The following is a 22456-nucleotide window of genomic DNA, read 5'->3' as shown; positions in this document are numbered from 1 at the left end:
ACAGTATATTAAACATAATTATGAACTTAAAAGCCCTATTTGGTAGGTTCAGTACTATTGGGCCTAGGTGAAATAATGGACCAATGTTAACTATTTGCAATAGGCTTCGTCTACAGTACCATAAAAGATTATGACCAATCTCCAAAATCGCAACCTATAATTTGATTACAATGTTTACAAGCCCCATTCGGGGGTACAGTCGTATGGGGGCTAGGTGAAATAATGGACCGATCTTAACCATTTTCAATAGGGTTCGTCCCTGGGACAATAGAAGATCATGTACAAAATTTCATTCAATTATCTTCAAAATTGCGGCCTGTAGTTTGATTACAAGGTCTACATGGACAAACGGACGGATATAGCTAAATCGATTCAGAAAATTATTCTGAGCCGATTGGTGTACTTTTAGGTATATATCTGCAATATATTCTCTTTATGCCAACCACTGATTATGATAGACTTTTATCAGACTACTTACTACCCATATAAACAAATCTACAATTCTATATACAACAATAATATATTGTGTTGTCGTTTATTTAATTAAAAAAAATAACAATAAAATAAATAATAAAAAAAAATAAAAACTGAGAATTCTCCGAGTGTTTCTTTGTCGCTTAGAAAAAAATTCAATTTGTAAATGTTTGAGTTTTAAAAATTTAGTAGTTATTTATCTACCTTAGAGTACGGTTCTATTTTGCTGCTTATATATATATTTTTTTTCAATTTAAAATAATTACAAATTTAATTTAAATTTAAAAAATGAAACAATTTGTGATTTTATTTACTTTGTTAGCGGGTTTTTTCCAAAATTCAATTTATGCCTTACAATTTACGGATTGCGGTAAATACTCAAATAAACAATTAACAAACCTTTAACAAAACATTTGTTTTTATAAAAAAACTTATTTTAATTGTAAAAATAAGAAAACTCTTCTTAATATATTTTTTAAATATTTTACTTTGCACATTTAATCCAATTAAGTTTAATTAAGAATTTTCCCTGAATAGGATGATCTTAAAATTGAACTTTGAGTTGTCTATGTGTGTGTACGTGAATTTAAAATAAAATTTAATATAGTTTTTTTGTCGGTACTATGGTCTTAATTGCAATTTATTTGTTATAATTATTTTTTATTTCCGTTCACACATTACTTATTACATCAACTATTCTATTCCGTATAAAGTGAAATAATATAATTTGTATAAAAAATTTCGGGTTTCGGTTGAATTCCTTAAAGGGTCGCATAGTGCACAGTAGGAAAGGGTAGAATAGAAGCTGTTCATAAATACTTTTTATAAAATGTTTAATTTTGACATAATTTTTTTTTTCATAGTAAAGCTAAGACATTGTGTAATATAATTTAAAACAAGTAAGAAGTTATAGTCGGGCGAGGCCGCCATATAACACCCTACACCTGTATACGAATAAAATGTGAGATATTCTAAAGCCATTTACTGTTTAATAAAACTGTGGATATTTAGTAACATTTTGATGGGGGCTGTTTTGAGGGGCTAGGGTCAAATGAAGCCCTATAATTATAAAGTCCATCGAGGTCATCAAGACTAGTATAGAACTTGATTTTGCAGCTTTTTGTCGAGATACGAGTATATTAAACATAATTATGAACTTAAAAGCCCTATTTGGCGGGTTCAGTTCTATGGGGCTAGGCTAGGGTCAAATGAAGCCCTATAATTATAAAGTCCATCGAGGTCATCAAGACTAGTATAGAACTTGGTTTTGCAGCTTTTTGTCGAGATACGAGTATATTAAACATAATTATGAACTTAAAAGCCCTATTTGGCGGGTTCAGTTCTATGGGGCCTAGGTGAAATAATGGACCGATGTTAACTATTTTCAATAGGCTTCGTCTACAGTACCATAAAAGATCGTGTGCCAAATTTCATTGAATTATCTCCAAAATTGCGACCTGTAATATGATTACAAGGTTACAAGCTCTATTCGGCGGTTCAGTTCTATGGGGCCTAGGTGAAATAATGTACCGATGTTAACTATTTTCAATAGGCTTCGTCTATGGTGTAATAAAAGATCATGTGCTAAATTTCATTGAATTATCTCCAAAATTATGACCTGTAGTTTGATTACAAGGTTTACAAGCTCTATTCGGCGGTTCAGTTGTATTGGGGCTAGGTGAAATAATGGACCGATGTTAATCATTTTCTATAGGCTTCGTCTACGGTATAATAAAAGATCATGTGCTAAATTTCATTGAATTATCTCCAAAATTGTGACCTGCAGTTTGATTACAATGTTTACAAGCCGTATTCGGGGGTACAGTTGTATGGGGGCTAGGTGAAATAATGGACCGATCTTAACCATTTTTAAGAGGATTCGTCCCTGGAACAATAGAAGATCATGTACCAAATTTCATTTAATTCAAAATTGCGGCCTGTAGTTTAATTACAAGGTTTACATGGACGGACAGACGGACATAGCTAAATCTACTCAGAAAATGATTCTGAGCCGTTTAGTATACTTTAAGGTGGGTATAGGACCAATATTATTGTGCGTTACAAACATCAGCACAAACCCAAAGTGTAGGTGTAGGGTATAAATACTGGAGAAATCAAACTAGCTTAACTATCCTAAAATGTTGATCAACTGTGAAAGTCATTAGTTTCGATGATATAGCATTTGCCGGAAAATATTTTTATTATATAGAGTATTTTGTTTAGATATTTATTAAATCGTAATCTTTAAATAAGACTATAAACTGCTCTTAATAATTGCATATTTATATTTTCATATGATCTTTGATTTTGTCTGATTTGGAACAACGGTAATCAATCCATCTCTTCTTTTTGCTGTTTATTCTCTTAACTTAGAGCTTCCGAATAAGCGACATTTTGTTTCAATTTCTATTACGCAAAGTGAAATATTTTATTTTTGAATGAAAAATTTGGGGTAAATAGATCTGTGTTACGATTTCACCTGAGAAAAATCGTGTAAAGGTAACAGATAGTGGTCATCTAGGGAAAACTACCACTTTTAAAAACCATGATCAAATTGTTCAAAATCGCCTCACGAAAGATGTCAGTGGACGTTGCTAGTTGCGAATATAAGTGACTCTGTTGGAGTTCAAATTGTGCGCAGAAGGTTTGACAAAGTGTAATTTGCTTGGAAAATGATTCACAAAGAAATCCCAGATTAGTAGAGTCAATAAAATGTACCGCTTTGAGTTTGAGAAATGTATTAGGCATTGGTCAGGTGGTACTGTAAATACTTGACATATAATCAATGATTTCATTGCGAAAATCTCGCTTCTTGCATCACCTAAAAATGGATTTTTCGACATATGTGACTATTAGATGAATATATTGTCTTTGTCTAGGCCATCTATGTAGTAGGAAATTTATGGTATCGCAGCCAAATAAATTTTATTTGCTCACGTCGTCACATAAAGCTCTGAGTCAAGAGAAAAAAATAGCAAAAAGAAGAGATGGATTCTTTACCGTTATTTCGAAACAGACGAAATCGAAGATCATATCGTCACGCGTTACATTTTTTGTGCTCGCTATTGTATATTGTAATTTATATATCGATAGATATCTATAGCAGCGTTGCGCGTTCATATTGTTCTAATTACGAAGATTTTCGGCAATTCACACGTACATATCCCGATCGTAAATAAAACTCATTACAAGAGCGTAAAAAATAAAGAATTTGTAAACAAAATATGTAAAAACAACAACATCATTTTCAAACAAGAGAGTAACTTGCAAAAAACTCATACACTCCAAAAACTTTTCAAATCTTTGTGAAGAAATTAACATTTTTCTTTTCTTTGGATATGTTTTATCTGTAAAATTTACCATTTTACTTGTTATGAAACTTGATCATAACAAGCGTAATTAGTAAATATTTTTTCTAAGTGTTTTTTTTTTTTGCATTTTCTCACCACTACAATAACAGTTTCTCTTTCTGCGCTTAGCTGATCTATAGTATTTAAGTCCCTTTTAATAAACCCAATTGAAGAGATTGTTTGTACAGTATGCAATTTCAGTCCACGTTTTCTCATGCAAGTGCCTCCACCCAAAATCAGTTTTAACAGCCATAACTGGTTTAGAAATACCAGTATAGCTTTGAAATTCCACATAAACATGTTTTATATAAAGTTAAATCTATCTACCAAATTTTACGAGGATCACGCCATAATTAATCCTACCTCCATAAAAGTCCCCTTTAAAAAATTATTTTTACACTAATTGTTGACTTAAAAATAAAAGTACAGTGACGAAATTCGACTTAAACAAGTTTTGTACAAGTAAAAATTTCTCTACAAAATTTTATGAATATCGGTCTAAAATTGACCCTATCCGCCATATAAAGTCTCCTTCAAAAAATGTGTAATTAGCTTTAAATTACGAGTATAGCGATGAAACTCACCAAAAAACAAGATTTGTATGAACCGAAATCGTTACACAAAATTTTACGAGGTTCACCACATAACTGGACCTACCACCATATATTTTGAGTTCTTCACACACCCGCACCCACAGAAAGCTTTTCCGTGAAAACCATTATTGGACACTCAATAAAATAAGTAAGCAGTGCTATTTTATGTAGGATAGCGAAACCCGGTCCTTATTCTATGTGAACATTTTAAAACAAAACAACATTTTTAACTCCTTATTTATAAGTACTTATAAAGGTAGTGATTTGTAAGAGTGATTTTTTCTACAATATTGAATCTAGAAACATAAAATTAAGCATGTAAAGCCCAGACTAAATGCCAACCTATAAATTGAGACTTTTGATAATTTTTGAATTATCTATAATATTGAACTTAGAAACATAAAATTCAGGATCCTCAGTGAATGGATATTTGTAGGAAAAGATTTTTGGTACTTCTCTTCAACTGGTACTTTGTGGTTTTTATGCAATATTGAACCTAGAAACATATAATCAGACATAGTTTGTAAGAAACGGAAAATCTAAAAGATTGTAAGGTAATGAAAATCTTTAAAAGTAAATTTATAAGTACTTATCTTTATTCATCTGGCACTTTTTATACTCTACACCACTTTAGTCGGGAGGGTATATTGGGTTTGTGCTTATGTTTGTAACACACAAAACTAATAGGACGAATAGTCTTTAATTATACCAATCGGCTTAGAATCGTTTTCGATTAGTCGATTAAGCTATGTCCTTCCGTCCGTTTGGCTGACCATGTAAACCTTGTGCGCAAGGTACAGGTCGCTATTTTAAAGATAATTTGATGAAATTTGGCACAAACTCCTTATTTGGATGAAGCCTATTTAAAATGGATAAAATCGGTTCATTATTTCGCCTAGCCCCCATACAACCGTACCCCCGAATAAAGCCTTTCGGTTCATAATTAAGATAAATGTTCTATTATGTCAACAAAAGTCGGCAAAACTTAGTTTTATAGAACTTTTAATGACATTGACCCTAGTCCCCATACAAACTCCCTTCAGAAAATGACTTGAAGGTCAAAATTCATCTATAAACACTAATAAAACTTTTTTTCAAAAATGTGAAACAAGAGGTGATCAACATTGCACAAATACAAACTGTCAATTTCTTTGGTCTACCATATATATTCTTGTGGTCCTTCCTACAGTTTTACTATTCCAAGTCGACGTATAAGATTCTCTCGCATAAATTTATAATTCAAACCGTTTGACATTTCAACATTTTCATTATATGTTTTTCTATATCTGGAAGAAACAATAGGTAACTTTTCATTTTTAAAATAGTAAGTTGGAGGGGTGCCACGCCCACGACTTTAAAATTCGATTATCTAGGAATATGGTGTGACATCATATGAATATTTAAGGACTAGCAATACGAGGTCTGGCAACTCCTATTCGTATACCTAGAAAAGTTTAGAATTCCCATATGAGCTTTTGGAATAAATTGTTGAACTAGCAATAGCGGATGTTGAACCTCTCTTATGATGACAGTGCTTTCTTCCATAAAAAGTTTTTAATATATTTATTTATATTGCTAATAAATTTTTTAAAATGTTTTTGCAAAATAAAATATTATCAGTATATAAGAGTTTTTTAAGGTCAAAATTTTATACATTAAACATAGAAATATCGTTTAAATGAATTCCACATAAATAATTGTTCTTTGTCGAACATGAAATAATAAGTACTAACAAAAAACAAAAACATTACATTTACTATTTATCACGTATTCATAATATTTATAAAATAAAAGTATTTTTCTTACAAGTCGATAAGATATTTTTACGTTTAGAGCTGGTTTTTGAGTGGGCAATCAAATTCCAATTAATAATCAGATTAGTTAATCTTAAGATAAATTGATTCTGGCTTTAATGTTTTTGAGTACAAGATTAAACTTCGCAGATTTGTAATTTAGGTCTGAGTCGGGGAACAACTCTCGCGTCATCGTTTTTATTTCTTAAGGATGATCAGGCTTGTGCTTGTTGCTGGCCTTTCAACAGAATTACTCCTCACCCCGCACTAATTTAATGCACTACTTCGTATAACTGTTCTGTTGTCTTCTTCATTAAAGCCGGCTTTACACGATCACACAAGTAATATGATCTGTCAAAAGTTTGTGTAGAAGAGCACGGATGGGATCGTCTAAACATGTGCATTCGTTTTACCTCAGAGTGAGCTTATGTTTTTAACTGGTGGAGAACATAAAATACTCACGATATAACCTGATGGAGACCATTAAAACTCTAAAACTTTTTTCTGGTGGACACCATTAATACTTTTGATGAAATTAAGTCCGGTGCTCCAACTTCCTATATGAAGGTATAGGTCGTTTGGTAGGGTTTTCTCTGGACAAACGTGTGATAACCTGGCAATATGAGTGCTTAATGCGCCGCCATCCTAATTAAAACCCAAAAAAAGTTTAAACCGCCTCTGTTGGGCGCTTAAACTAGCAAACAAAATTAACTAATTAATTACTCACCCAGCAGTTCGACGGGACAGTCCCGAACTGACCACTTAACTTACCACATGTGATGGGCCCTACCCACCTGACTACCCAGGTGACCAACCATTATAACATAGGCTTGTCGTACGAGGAAGTCAATCGTCACACTACACTCTACAAAGAGACAGTAAAGTGACGATTGCCTCCGCTCTCGCTTACAAAGGGGACACTAAAATGACGACTGTCTTCAATCTCGTTTACAAAGAGTTTATTTGTGACGAAAGACCAAAAACATACGAATTGGAGTCAGCCAGGTGGTAAGATATTAATGGAACCAAAATTTCTACTAATGGTGGCATATTAGTAGAAAGTAATAATCATTTCTCCAATAAAAAAACAACTTTTAAGAGTATAATCTCTAGGATACTTGAGCACAGTAAAGAGACGACTGCTTACAAAGGGGACACTAAAGTGACGACTGTCTTCCTTCTCGATTACAAAGGGTACATTCGTGACGAATGACCCGAAACAAACGAATTACGATCATCCAGGTGGTTAACTATTAGTGGAAATTACTTACTTTCATATGCATTGACTCTTTGTCGAACTGCTGGGCATAAACAACTTTTGGGATTAATTTAATTCCTAATCCTTTATCTAAAGATTGGCCCTTAAAGTTAATATCGTCGTTGTGACGACAATGGGTTTACGTTAAACTATATTACATTTTTAAGTACATGAAACTAATTACCATACAACCTGCAAAATTGACAAGTAGACGAATAATTAACAATTTATATTCTAAATATTACTTTTATTGCTATAATAAAAAATGACTTAATAATTTCTTTTAATTTTTATTAGGTTCCAAAATAGGAAAATTTACAAAAATTGTTGTTTCCGATTGTGATACTACCAAAAATGAATGCATTTTAAAGCGTAACTCATCCGTCTCTATAACAATTGATTTCTCTTTGGGTAAGAAGATAAATAATTAACACAATTATTAAAACAATTAAGAAATACGTCAACAAAATAATGTTTCATTTCTATTTACAGCTGAAGACGTTACAGCGGTTAAGACCGTTGTACATGGCAAAGTATTGGGTGTAGAAATGCCATTCCATTTGCAAAATCCCGATGCCTGTGTTGATAGCGGTCTTAAATGTCCTTTGGAAAAGGATGAAACCTATGAATATACCGCCACCTTACCCGTTTTGAAAGCATATCCTAAAGTTAATGTTATGGTTAAATGGGAATTGAAGGATCAAAATGATGAAGATATCGTTTGTGTCGAAATACCAGCTAAAATTCAATAAGAACAAAAATACTTATTTTACTTTAATACATAACTTTTACTACTAAAATAACTCAGTATTTTAAATGAAAAAAACATAACATTCGAATGTACAATTTAATTAAAAATCAATAGATCATTTAAGTTTTGTAATTTAATAAATAAACTCATAAATTAACCTTAAAAATTGTATATTGAACATACTTAATGGTTCCATATTTCCAATTTAAAATTTCTTTAAAAGTTTTGAAACTCACATAAATCAAATGCAAGGCCGATTTTATGCCCATAGTTCCTATTTTATTCCCTCATTTCGCTTGGATTACTGGAGACTGAGTAAGGGAATTTTCGGAAAAAAAATTTAAATTAAAAATTCACCGTTTTTAAGATGCAATTATTCGTCATGCATCTCATTTATGTATCCCCGATTATTGTGTTTGTTGCCCGTTAAAGTTCATAAGGCAGCACTTTGAATGTTTCTCCACTTGGTGTCACTGAGACCTGGTTCACACTAGGAAACTTTTTTTTGGGAAACTTTTGATTTTTGTGTGTGAGAGAAATATCAACCATCTCTTTCTTTCACACACAAAATCAAAGCAACCACTGATTGCCAATCGTTTGATAAGGTTATTTATTCCTACCCCATATTCTGCCGGCTAGCGGCTTTAAGGACCTTATTTCTACTTCGCTGATAATTTGGAATTTGGACTCCATTGGCCACGACGCCAAGGGTTAAATTTACTTCATTGGGCAAGGTGGTAAAAAGTTACGCGAAGTGAAGAACTGGTGAATTTTGTTGAGATAGCCATTCACCAAAATGCAAAATAAATCAATGTTGTGACCATGTTGCCATAATAGTAAAGTTGTCCGCATAATGTTTCAAATTCACTCCTAGTGAAGGTGCGGGTCGTATGTCTCACGGCCTGGCGTTGGTGCAATGCCAGTGGCGTTTAATGCTGAGGCGGTCATATGAATTTCACAAAAACAATGTCAAGGAAAGGCCGGTGATATAATAGTCTTTCCTTTTAAAAGGGGGCGCTCTCCCTTTTCTCATGTTAGTACTCAACTCCCCATTTTAACTTCAGCAAAGATACGCGACTAAAAAGTTGTAAAGTTACATTTCGCCTTGTCTGTCTCTAAGTGCTCAATGCACACGAGCACCCTTCAGTGTCGAAAATGGCGATGTCTGCAAACATAATCGCGACCATGTTATCTGTATTCGTCGATTTGGGGAGAGAGAGATCGAATTGTAGACCACAACTTACATCCAAACTCAGATCGCAAATGGTGATGTCTGCAAACATAATCGCGACCATGACCATGTTATCTGTATTTGTCGATTTGGGGAGAGAGAGATCGAACTGCAGACCACAACTTACATCCAAACTCAGATCGCAGTTCTTCGAGGTATCTAGCGAAGTTGTAATTCAGGTCTGAGTTGGGGAACAACTCTCGCGTCATCGTTTTTATTTCTTAAGGACGGTCAGGCTTGTGCTTGTTGCTGGGCTTTCGACAGAATTACTTCTCACTCTGCACTAATTTAATGCACTACTTCGTATAACTGTTATGCGTTGTCTTCATTAAACGCGTGCTTTCGAGTGAGTTTATATTTTTAACTGGTGAAGACCATGTAAACTCAAATATATACTGGTGGAGACTATTAAAACTCTAAAACTTATTTCTGGTGGAGACCAACAATACTTTTGATGAGATTAAGTCCGGATGCTCCAACTTCCTATATAAAGATATACCTAGGTCGTTTGGTGGGGTTTTCTCTGGACTAACGTGTGATAACCTGGTAATATGAGTGCTTAATGCACCGTCATCCTAACTAAACCCCAAAAAAGAAGTATCCAGCCATCTCTCGCACTGATTTCAAAGTTCAGCAAGTCTTGGATCGCCTGGGTTGGTATTTCATATGCAAGCGTGGCTAATTTAGGCCTGAGTTTAGGAAAAACTCTCTAGTCATCGGAAATATTTTTTAAACGCGTTGAGACAGTTTCGTATACAGAAAAGATTCTTTCCTCAATTACGGCTAAATGAGCTGCTATCGAAATGGCCGTTTTTTATGCGATTGAATTTGGTCTGCTCAAACAGAATAATTATCAAAGAGCCCAACCTGAAAAGGGTTGAACAACGCTATGTTCCTGGTCACGTTAGGTTAGATATTCAGGCTGCAAAGACGCACACTTGGGTCCTGTTGGTCCCTTTGTGATACCTGTAAAGGTAGTAAAATATAAAAGAGAGTAGGGGTTAGTATAAATTAGTTTAGGATTAAGTCATAGAAGAGAAATTGAAGTGGAGGAGAAGATTGAGAGGTCTGTCCTTGTGGACTGGTGAGTGCCTTAATAATGGCTTGGTGGTCTGATGAAGGCATTTATGTTATCCAGTCCTAAACTGGATAGTTCTGACAAATCATCAAATAGTCGTTTTCCCAGATATACGGATCTAGTGTCTGCTAGCGCAGGGCATTGACAGAGAAGATGTTCAATAGATTCTTCGTCCTCTTTGTCTCGACAACTTTTACAGAATTCGTTGTGGGGAATTCCCAAGTCTTCTTGCATGGTTTCAAAATAAGATATGCCCCGTAAAGATATGACGTGCGTTTACTGTCCAAATTTGGTCATATCTTCCTGGTATTGATACAAGTTGGTTCATTTCGCCATCTTGTCTGAGAAATTTCATAGAATTTTCAATCTGTTATGGTCTTGCAAGCTTTTAGCCGTATTCCGCAAATTTACTTGCCATCCTGTTTAAGGATGCCCGGCATTCTTGGACTAGTTTAGATGTAGTATATACACTAATCATGGATTTGATAGCAGCTTGGTCACGTTAGTTTTCTAGAAAATGAGATTATAGATGTGCCTCACGAAATGCTTGCCGTTATGGCTACTGTATCTCAATTAGATGATCATTGTCTGAAGCTATTCGTTAGAACAAATCAGTACTATGATTAGCGCCAGTTTGAATATGATTATATCTCGTACGACAAGTCTAATGAAAAAGTAAAATAAAATTCCATACGTATGACAAAAAAAGACAATACAAGTTGTTTGATTTATATTTTTCGTGTTTACACGATTGGTATATAACAATAACAAAGTAAGATGCAAATACCATCTAAGACCAAAGACAATGTAGATGCGAATAATCCAATGTCTGTATTCAATTCCAACTTACATTTACACAGCGATGGCCTAGGCCGTACAACTCTACTGACATTGTAAGCGAAGGTCGAATGAGTACACATGAAATGAAAAAACCAAAAGCAGCGGGTGGAAATCGAACCAAGGGACACTGATATTTCATGTTTCTAGTTTCATTATTATAGAAATTTCAAAAAGTACCTTTTGTAGAACGAAAAAGTACTTAAAAGTCCCCTTTTATGTGTTCTCACCTAATCCGGACTCTACATACTTAATTTCATGTTTCTAGCCAATAACAACACACTAGTGCTGTTCTCGCTCTGCTACTCTTGCTCTGCTGCTCACGCTCTGCCTTTTTTTTATAAACAAGAGTACAATAACAAAAATTTACCGTATTATTGTGTATTTTGTTTTTGTTTTTTGCAATTTCTGTTTGAGCATGAATAAAAAAAAAACTCAATTTTTGATGAAATTTTCAGAGGTTGTCTGGGATTTTTGTTCATATCTCCGTTACTTATGGACCGATTTTGCTGATTTTAAATCGCGATCTTCCCGAAAGCATGTCTAACAGAATTATTGAAGATTCGGATCTCGCCGATATCTGGGATCCTCTAAAAACTGATTTTAACAAACATACATACGGACAGACGGACAAGGCTAAATCGACTCCGCTATCTATAAAGATCCAGAATATATATACTTTATGGGGCCCTTAGAATTTCTAAAACCCGCCTAATTTTTAAAACAACAAACAAATATATTTTTATATTGAACATATAGAAAATGTATGTAGTTTAATTTATTTTTACATATATGTATGTATTTATGTATGTATAATGTATATAATTATGTATGTATTCCATTTGTATTCGAATATTATAGTTAAATATAATATTGTAAAGTTAACTATATTTAAATTTAAGTTTTTTTTTTTTTTTGTTTAATGAATCACACTTTAATTTTGATACATTTCTTTAAAAACAACTTATATACGATAGAATAAAGAGTTTAAAGTGATGAAGAAAAAAATGTTAAATCAATGAATGGGAAACTTAATTTTGTTTTAATAAAAAAAGATTGTATCAATTAAAAAAAAATAATTAAATTACTACATTACAAGCAAAGTATAAAAAGAAAATTAAACAACAAACTAAGGTTCTTTATACTAAAAACTAACATGTTTAAAATTTTAGAATTAATATTACATTTTTTTACATTACAATTTTATGTGTTTTTTTTTTATTTAAAGTCTTTTTTTTGCAATATGATGCCAATTTAAAGGCAAATATAAAAGTTTATAGTTTATATTAATTATATATACGATTTACATTCAATAAATTAATTTCATTTAGATATTGAATCAATCATTTGTTTTTTAATGAAATGTTCTCTTTAAAAGCATAACAAATTCAGTTCTTCCATTATTTACCAGACTATCTACATATGTATATACACACATATGTAGTTATTTATTTTATCAACAATGTGTGAAATAATTATAAGAATATTTCAAAATAAATACAAATTAGAAAATATTTCCCTATTTGATTTTGTCTTATAATTATTATCCATAGTGTAAAAAGTGTTATTTAAAATTATTACAACAAAACATACATATTATGCAGAGTTTGCAAATATATCATTTATTTGCAATGATATAATTTCAAAATATAAACACACATACATACATGTATGTATATGTCAGTAAATCGTCTTCTTATAACAAGGAAAAATATCTATAAAAAATGTATTTCATTTCCATTATTATTGAAATTATGGAAATTTGTTGTAGTAGTTGTAAGTTAATAACCTACATGTAAGTAAATAGTTTTTTTTTTTTCATTTATCTATTCCATAGCATAATCATCCCAATTATACCAACCACCTGTTGTTGTCGACGATAATGTTGTTCCACTCATAAAACGAGTAAATGTATGTAGATTACGATTGGTTTGTGTCATTTGAGAATTATGATGATTTGATGACTTTATTTCATGTCTTTCCATTTGTGTGCTATCGAAACGATTTAAAGGATTACAATTATCTAACAATTCTGTTGTAGTTGTTACGTTAGTATATGAGCTGGTGGTTGTATTATAGCAGGTTGAAGAAGATGTCGTACATGTGGTGCTGTTATCTGATGTTGCATCACTGTCATCATCATGGGTTTTCTTACGCTTTAAAATGGCAGCATGTAGTTCTCTAGAACAACTGTGACCACGTGACTGTGCACGTTGCACTTGTAAAATAGGTTCGTATTCGTAGAGTTGACTAATATAGAAACGATCCAAATCAGCTTTCTTATAAAACTCTTTAAGGCGGGCAAAGGCATTACTGTGAAAGAGAAAAGGATTAGATGTGTTGAAAAATTGTGTAATTATAAAAAAATATTGAGATAAGTTTTTAAAGAATTAAAAAAGCGCTCGTTCAAAAATTTTAGTTTGGAATATGTTTTTGCTCTTCTAAATTTTATCGACACGGTGAATGTCTATCTATTTATCTATCTATCTATCTATCTATCTATCTATCTATCTATCTATCTATCTATCTATCTATCTATCTATCTATCTATCTATCTATCTATCTATCTATCTATCTATCTATCTATCTATCTATCTATCTATCTATCTATCTATCTATCTATCTATCTATCTATCTATCTATCTATCTATCTATCTATCTATCTATCTATCTATCTATCTATCTATCTATCTATCTATCTATATATATATCCATCCATCTAAACTTATCTTTATAACTTACCTAAAACTAATATTATGTTTATACATCAAATATGCAACAATAATTGTTAGACATTTCTGTTCGCCACCATTACAGTCTATTACCAAAATCGTGCCATTAGCCTGTAAAGCTTTATTGATAAACTTTACCGCTCTATAGCAATTTGGCAACACCGTTGTTAAATATGATTTTTCGCCAAAATTTAAATCAATCACTTTAAATTCTTTCCCAAAACTTAAATGATTTGCTGCACTGGCTGTTGGTGGACAATAATAGTCAAATGCATTTAAAGAGGAACTATCATCATGTCGCCTCGGTCCATTTGTAAGACTTTGTGTTTTGTCGTTGTTCATTGAACAGAGTTTAAAAATATCGGGTTGTTGATTTGGATAATATAATTCCTGTATATGTTTATCAATTATGATTATGTGAGTGAATCCATGGGAGCGTAATTGTTCTTCTTTCCATGATATAAAATCTTTGGTCAAATATATACCAGGCATAACACATTCTACCAATAATTGTGATTCGGAATTTTCAGAAATCGACTGTTGGGGGGATAAATTTAAATTTGTATTATTAGCATTAAACATTGTAGCATTTTCCAAAGTTGTTGTTGTCTGTATGAGAGGTAATGAAGACATTATTGAGTGTTGATTATTTAGTGAGCTTAAGCCTTGTGGTTGTTGTTGTTGTGGGATTTGTTCTGGTTGCTGTTGTTCTTGATGCGATAATGAATTTGTAATTGTAGTTGTGCCAGTCTCAAATGACAAAGTATCAAAATTATTGAAATTTTTCGATGCCAAAGAAAAGATTTTTGGCAGTGTCTGAAAAATATAAACAAAAATAAATAATTGCAATATAGTAATTGAATTTTTTTTATTGATAAGAGATTTTATAAATATCTGTAAACAAATGTACATATAATAACTAAATTTCTATTCGAATTATATATTATTTCGAAATCTTTAACTAGCAGAGTATTTTTATTTATTTACAGATTATTTTAATAAAATTATAAAAATTAATTTTACAATTATTTAATATTTAAAACAAATCCGTATGGAAAGTATGGTGGGCACATTGTAGTCGTTATCTGTAAAAAATAGTTGTTCTTTACAAACTAAGTCTCATAGTAGTCCATACGAATAATATTATTGACTTATCTTTCTGGTTAGCTTAAAATCTAGAATAACTTTCCATTTCATACTCTATAGGATGTTCTTTCTTAAAAGGAAAAACTTCCAACATTAATCTAGTTCAGATTATATTCTGAATTACAGTCTAGTCTATAGTATGGAATAGACTAGTTGATTTTAATCTAGTCAATAGTCTGACTATAGCCTTGTTTACATTCTTACTACTGTTTGGTTATAATCTAGTCGATAACCTGCACTGTTACCTAGTCCATACTCTGAACTATATATTAGTTGATATTCTGGTCTATACTATAGTCAGGATTATATTCTATTCTATAGTCCATGGGAGTTATAGTTTTTCCTATTCTAACTGTCCTAGAAAAAAAGAATCATTGACAATATTTACGAATCGCTGTTAATTACGGTAAACAAATAAAAAAGCAACACTAACACAAACACCTTAACGAATGACAATAAAATGCTTAAGAGAAAACAAAAGAAATAATAAACAATAACAGAAAAAGACTAAACATAATAAAAAAAATATTACAAAAACAGAAGTAGAAAATTAATTTGTTGTTGGGCAAATGAAATCTAAAATTGTACTTGACCTCGTTACACATGTAAATTACAACAGAAGAAAAAGTGAACAAATTGTAAATACAAATAAAAATAAAAAGATAGCGAAAACTATCAAAAATAAAACAAAATCAGAAAACTGAAAACAATTTATTACAGACAGACCACTTACCATGGTTTACATTAAGGATTCCTTTTAGTGTCTTTTCTTTTTTCAAATCCAAACATTGACTAAAATATAGTTTATTATGCAAAAATGTGTACCCGGTAGTTAGTGTAGGATGTTTTGTATAAATATTTATTTATATCAACATAAAATGCAACATTTCACCTTTCAAACAAGACCCACTTTGTTACATGGGGAAAAATAAAACTTTACGTTAACGATGTGCGTATTACTGAAACCGCCTGTTGTTTGTAACACTTATTTTTTATTATTTTCTTTTTTTAATGTTGATTTCTAGTCAATGGTCTGGATTTTATTTTCCTTTATTGAAAATACAAACTTTTAGGATTCACCTCGCACTAGACATGTCTGCCTTAGCTACTATGCGGTATGTTCATATTCGTCGTGTTTATGTTGTGTCTCGTACGTTTTTTTCGCGCAATTTTTTCTTTCTTGTTTTAGTGGTAGTTTTCTTTCCCGTTTTTTATTTATTTTAATTGTTGTTGCTTGTGCTACTTTTGGCATAGAGAAAAATTTCACCTTGTTAGGACTTTTTATATCTACTTCATTTTTTTCCTTGAAATTTTAAGTTAGTTATTTATTAATGAAAATTTGAGATGTTACTTCAATTTATCTATATTATTTTAAATAATTTAACGCGTAATTTATTTTTGTTTGCCTATTTTTAATAAGCAATTTTATTAAGAGCGTGTAAAACAACCTCCGTGAAGAAAACAAAATCTGAGTTTATTTTACAGAGTTGCATAAAAAGTACTTTTTATATTTATATTTGACCACTAATGTCAACTTCGTGATTTTTTTATCTTCAAAAACGTTAAATAAGTGTTTTTTTGAATTTTGTGATTTTTTTGTTGAGTTTTTATTATATCCTACACCACAATAGTGGGGAGGGTATTATACGTTTGTGCTGAAGTTTGTAACATACAAAAATATTGGTCCAATACCCACCTTAAAGTATACCGATCGATTCAGAATCATTTTTTGACTCGATTAAGACATGTCCGTCCGTCCGTCTGTCCAGCTGGCTGGCTGTGCATGTAAACCTTGTGCGCATGGTACAGGCCGCAATTTTCAAGATAATTTGATGAAATTTAGACCAAGCATGTTTTTTGGCACAGGGACGAAGCCTATTGAAAATGGTTGAAATCGGTCCATTATTTCACCTAGCCCCCATACAACCGTACCTCCCGATTTGAACTTTTTATGCCATAATTACGTCAAATATTCTATTATCTCTCTAAAAATTGGTACAAATAAGTTTTATATAAATGTAAATGATACTGCACTGCATTTTCGTAAGGATTGGCCCTTATTTGACCCTAGCCCCCATACAAATCCCCCTTCAAAAAATGTCTTAAACGTCTAAAATTGACTTGTAACCATTTGTATCGCAATAAAACTCAACAAAACTAACTGTTATTTAAAAATATATCCTTTTCCCAAATTTACGGAGGATCGGCCCATATTTGACTTATATAAAGTCTCATTTAGAAATTTTGGTTTTTTATCAATAAATTGCTTAAATATTTTGGAATAATATTCAACATAAAAGTTTGTTTATAAAAAGTAAAAATTTTAAAAATATACTCATGGTGTAGGGTATTATATTTTGAAGGGGACTTTTTATAGGGGCTACGGTCATATGAGGACCTATAGTTATATAGTTCATGAGGATCATCAAGGCTAGTATAGAACTTTCTTTTGCAGCTTTTTGTCAAGATACGAGTATATTAAACATAATTATGCCCTATTCTGAGGGTTCAGTTGTATTGGGGCTAGGTGAAATAAATCGACACATAAAATGATTCTGTGCCGATTGATATACTATAAGGTGGTACAATATACACTGCCCACTAAAGTGGTGTAGGGTATAAAAACGTTTAAAAACGAAAGGATTTGAAGAATTCTGTTAATGAAATTTTCTGAAAGAAAAAACTATGGTATATGAACTATCCCCCTAATAAATGTTTAAAAATTGCCAAAAATGGGAATACTTTTTTTCAAAAAATAAACATGAATTTATTGTTGAGCATAAAATAAGCATTCGGATATCGACAGGACCGTCCGTAAGTTTTAAAAAAATACCACCCTAAATTTAAAAAAAAACTAGGGTATATTTACTATCCCCCTAACAAACTTTCAAAATCGCCAAAAAAAATAAGAATACTTTTTTCAAAGGTATATGATAGGTCCAATCATACCACTTTTAACTTTAAAAAAACTAGGGTATAGGACGTGGTGCTGGTGGACGGGGTACTGGTGGACGTGGTGCCGGCGACGATAGTGGTGGAATAGAGGGCGGTAGACGGAGAAGAGCTAAGTAAAGTATTTAAATCTTTTGTTACATTTTCGTTCGAGTGGCATCAACAACAATCGGCTCAACAATATTCGCCTCAACAGCCGTTGGCTCAGCCGTGGCCGCAACCAGTTTGGCTCTAACAGTGGCCAATGTAGTACCATAGCCACTGCTTTAGACAGTACCACCGCTTCAGCCAATGCAGCAAGCAAAAACTTCGACTTCGAGCTAATAAAATATGAAAAATAAAAAGTAATATGAACTTTAAAATTTTTTTAGATAAAAACGATATTTTGATATATGTATGTACTTAAATGTGTAATTCAGAATTACTACATCTTGTATGTAATTATTATTTTACTTCAATAAAAAAGTATCAGAGTTCTAATTCAATTAAAACGACGTGTTCAATGTTAGAAACAATAAGTTAAATTTCTTGTGAATTCCAAAACTATCGAAATTCTATTAAAATCACTAAGTTAGCATCACTTACTAAATGCAAACAAAAATGCTACATTTTACTAAATGCAAACAAAAATGCTACATTTTGTGCAACTCTGTAAAAAGGATATGACAAAGTTTGTTTTGTTCACGCTTATGCTTATTTCTTAACGACATTTTCATCGTCGTGAACTTTTATCCACCGCATCAATAAACATTTTTTCATTATTTACATGTGCGTGTAAATCAACCGCTGTATTAGCACGTGAATAATATTTATCAAACAAAAAGGTAAACAAACGAATGCAATAATTTGGACGTATTCGAGAAACTGTCAGCAATTCAATTTTTAATTAAATTTAATCACAAATGAATAAAGAAACAAATCGGGATCTTAATTTAATATTGGCTTATCTCAATATTTAAGTATTGTGAATATATTAGATATAAATAAAAACATATGTTACACAAAGTTACTTCCTCATTGTATACATCTAATTTTTCGAAAATTTTCACTTTGTATTGAAAGACCCTAATTTTTCGCAAGTGACATTCTTTGGATTTCAATAATACTAGGTGTTTACTATTGAAACCTGTTGTTCGTTTTCAGAAACTGCCTGACTTTTTTCACTAACAACTTTTTGCGAAAATTTCAATTAGTTTTACTTTTTATTGAAAGACCTTAAAAACTTCTAATTTTTCGCAAGTGACGTCCCCGGATTTTGATAGCACTATTTATTTACTATCGAAGCCTGTTTTTTCACTAACAACTTTTTGCCAAAAATTTAAAAAATTTTAACATTTTATTAAAATACCCTATAAACTACTAATTTCGGATTTCGATAAAACTAGTTCCTCGCTAACGAAAATCGTTTTTCGTTTTCAGAAACCGCTAACTTTGCCTATTTTTCACTAACAACATTTTTGTGATTGATTGTATTGTTTTGTTTATATTTTTTGTTATTGTTGACAAGCACGTGCTTTTGTTATGTTATGTCATACCAACAACATTCGTTTACCTATGTTTAAGAAAAAAATGTTCAAGCGGTTGATTTAAAAATATTTATTTCTTCACAGGCGATCACAATGCAATGTTTAAAACACACCGGAAACAGCTGTTTATTACTGTTAATATTGTTTGTTGATATATCAATTTTGTTGGCTCCAACATAAACTAGATAAAAGAAGAATTCTGTTAGCTCCAACTAAAACTAGTTAAAGTTTATAATTTGTATTAAAAAAGTAAATGGTGTAAATGTCATATAATAGAAACAACGTAAAAATGTGATTTTAATTGGAAAATATTTAAAAACAATCTATCACTTAATTAATTAACTTAGTTATTTAAAACAATAGCCGTTCACATTTGATAAAAAAGTTATAAACCAAATGATTATATGACAATAATTAGGTCAATAATTTCAAAAAATTAGACAATAAAATTCTTTCAAATATTTAGAATATAATGAAATCTACAGTCTGGACTATAGTCTAGTCTATAATCTGGACTGTATAGTTCAGGACTATAGCCTTGTCTATTGTCAGCACTTAGTTAAAACTTTAGTTAGAACTATATTCAGGACTATAATTTAGTCTATAGAAAGGGCTGTACTCTAGTCCATAGCCAGTCTATTCTATAGTCAAGAATATAGTCTATAGTCAGGACTACAGTCAATTCAATAGTCAAGACTAAAGTGTGGTAAATAATTTGAATTATGTATAGGCTCGTCAATAAACAATACTTTTGTCTGGTCTCTAGCCAGTCTATGTGCTATCTATATCTATATACTAAGGACTATAGTGTATGCAATAGTCAAGACTCATGGCTCAGTCATGGCTACAGTCTAGGACTATAATCAGATCAATCGTGTGGTCTGTAGTTAGAATTATAGTTTCTTCAATAGTCAATATAATAGACTAGCCTAGTCTTTAGTCTATACTATAATCAAGTCTATAGTTGGGAATATAACCTACTCTATAGATAGTCCTGAACTATAATCTAATCTATAGATAGTTTGGGAATGTAGTCTTAAGCCAGCATTATAGTTTTGTCTATATTGTAGATTATAGACAGGATAATAATATAATCTGGACTATAGTTAAATATAGATAAACATATTTTCTAATCTACATTCATATTTTGTTATATAGTCGTGCCTAACTTAAGTTTGTACTATAGTCTGTATTCAGTACTACAGCGTAGTCTTAAGTGTGGCATACGACTTAGTCTGTAATCTAATCTATATTTTTAAATAAAATTTAGCATATAGTCTGGACTTAGGTCTAGTCTACAGTACGAACTGTAGTCTAGTCTATTGTCGAATCTATTGTTTAACTTAGTTTATAGTTAATGGACTAAAGTTTAGTTTAGTCACTAAACTATAGTTTGTTTATATTCAAATAGGAATTTAAGATGATAAATTCGAGATTTGTGTTAAATTTTCTGGAAGAAATAGAAAAAAACTTAACTTAATCTTAGGTATTAGAAACACAGGTGGAATTAATTAAAAAAAGTGTATTTAAGAGATATGTACATAAAATTTAAGTTCTAACTTAATTTAATCGTTTATACACATCAATTATTTTTATATTTAAGTAAAATAAGCTTTATAATGCAAATATATATACTAAATATTATTAGTTTATTGATAGCGACTGTTAAAAGTACCCAGCATCACTTTATATCCTAACATCACTTTATATCCTTGATATTCCAGTGAGAACACATTTAAAATAAATTATTTCTGTAGAGTGAATAGAACTCCTTCTAGTAAATGAACAATGAACATGTACCAGGAAAATCACGATTTTAGAAACACCACCTCAAACTGCAGGGTAATGCATTATTAAATCGGCCTATATAATAGCACTGGAACCATTGTTTTGCATTCAGTAATAAACTTACAACAAAATGCAATTCTTGGTAAAACTTTTATTTATTGCTTTGGTTGCAACCACTTTGCATCAAAGTAATGGTGAAAATATTTTTAAAAAATTAGCTCATGATATTGTAAGTCCTTTTTTCGGTTGAGGTTGTAGTTAAAAAAAACAATTAAACAGTTTAACAATAATATACCCAACAGGAACATGTGGCTGATAAATTTGCCCATGACGTCAGAAGAGGCTTTGATGATTTCGGTCATGATGTTAAAAAAGGATTTGACATTTTTGGTCATGATATGAAAAAAGATTTCGATGATTTTGATCATGATGTGGTGAGTTAATTAATTTTTTTTTTAAATATATATAATTTTGTGTTTAAATATACATTTTTTTAATTTTCCCCTATAATAATTATTGCAGAAAAATGCTGCCGATGACATAGACCATATTATGGTAAGATTTATTGATTTAGAAATATTCAAATGTAATTAATTCAAAATTTTATAAAATTTCAGAAAAAGTTTGGTGGTGATGTGGTTAGTATTTCTAAAATTATAAAAATAAGCATATTAATAATATTAATTTAAAATGTTTTCGTTCAGGATCACATTGTTAAGGAGTTTGAGTCGCATGTAAAGGATGCAATCGCTAAGGCCGAACCATTTTTGAAAATGGCCAGAATCATCGTTAAAGATATTGCATTGCCTTTATCTGAAATTACCGATGTTGCAATTTTGATTGAAATGCTTATGGCATAATTTTTTAATATTTTAATTTTTTTTATTAAATGACTCACTTGCCAAAGCGTTTAACTTAGATTGAAAAATATATAATTAATTTTAATA

At 31.2% G+C, this 22456-nt stretch overlaps 3 protein-coding genes across 3 annotated transcripts; 2 read left to right on the top strand and 1 right to left on the bottom strand.

Annotated features, from left to right (window-relative positions):
• The first annotated feature begins 666 nt into the window (after positions 1-666).
• LOC111687622 (NPC intracellular cholesterol transporter 2 homolog a) lies at positions 667-8410 on the top strand. Its single transcript, XM_023450076.2, has 3 exons — positions 667-844; positions 7766-7879; positions 7961-8410. The coding sequence occupies exons 1-3, from the start codon at positions 763-765 to the stop codon at positions 8218-8220; spliced, it is 456 nt and encodes a 151-aa protein (XP_023305844.2). The 5' UTR covers positions 667-762; the 3' UTR covers positions 8221-8410.
• Positions 8411-12605: 4195 nt separating this feature from the next.
• Positions 12606-16721, bottom strand: LOC111687620. Its single transcript, XM_023450072.2, has 3 exons — positions 15977-16721; positions 14108-14913; positions 12606-13678 (listed from the first exon to the last, which is right to left on the bottom strand). The coding sequence occupies exons 1-3, from the start codon at positions 15977-15979 to the stop codon at positions 13192-13194; spliced, it is 1296 nt and encodes a 431-aa protein (XP_023305840.2). The 5' UTR covers positions 15980-16721; the 3' UTR covers positions 12606-13191.
• Positions 16722-21592: 4871 nt separating this feature from the next.
• Positions 21593-22456, top strand: LOC111687624. The gene is made up of 5 exons (XM_023450078.2): positions 21593-21738; positions 21812-21943; positions 22032-22064; positions 22127-22147; positions 22214-22456. The coding sequence occupies exons 1-5, from the start codon at positions 21640-21642 to the stop codon at positions 22367-22369; spliced, it is 441 nt and encodes a 146-aa protein (XP_023305846.2). The 5' UTR covers positions 21593-21639; the 3' UTR covers positions 22370-22456.

Source organism: Lucilia cuprina, chromosome 3 (assembly GCF_022045245.1).
Source record: "Lucilia cuprina isolate Lc7/37 chromosome 3, ASM2204524v1, whole genome shotgun sequence".
Taxonomy (NCBI): Eukaryota; Metazoa; Arthropoda; class Insecta; order Diptera; family Calliphoridae; genus Lucilia; species Lucilia cuprina.
Note: the sequence above shows the minus strand (reverse complement) of the source record. Positions and strands in the feature narration are given on the sequence as shown.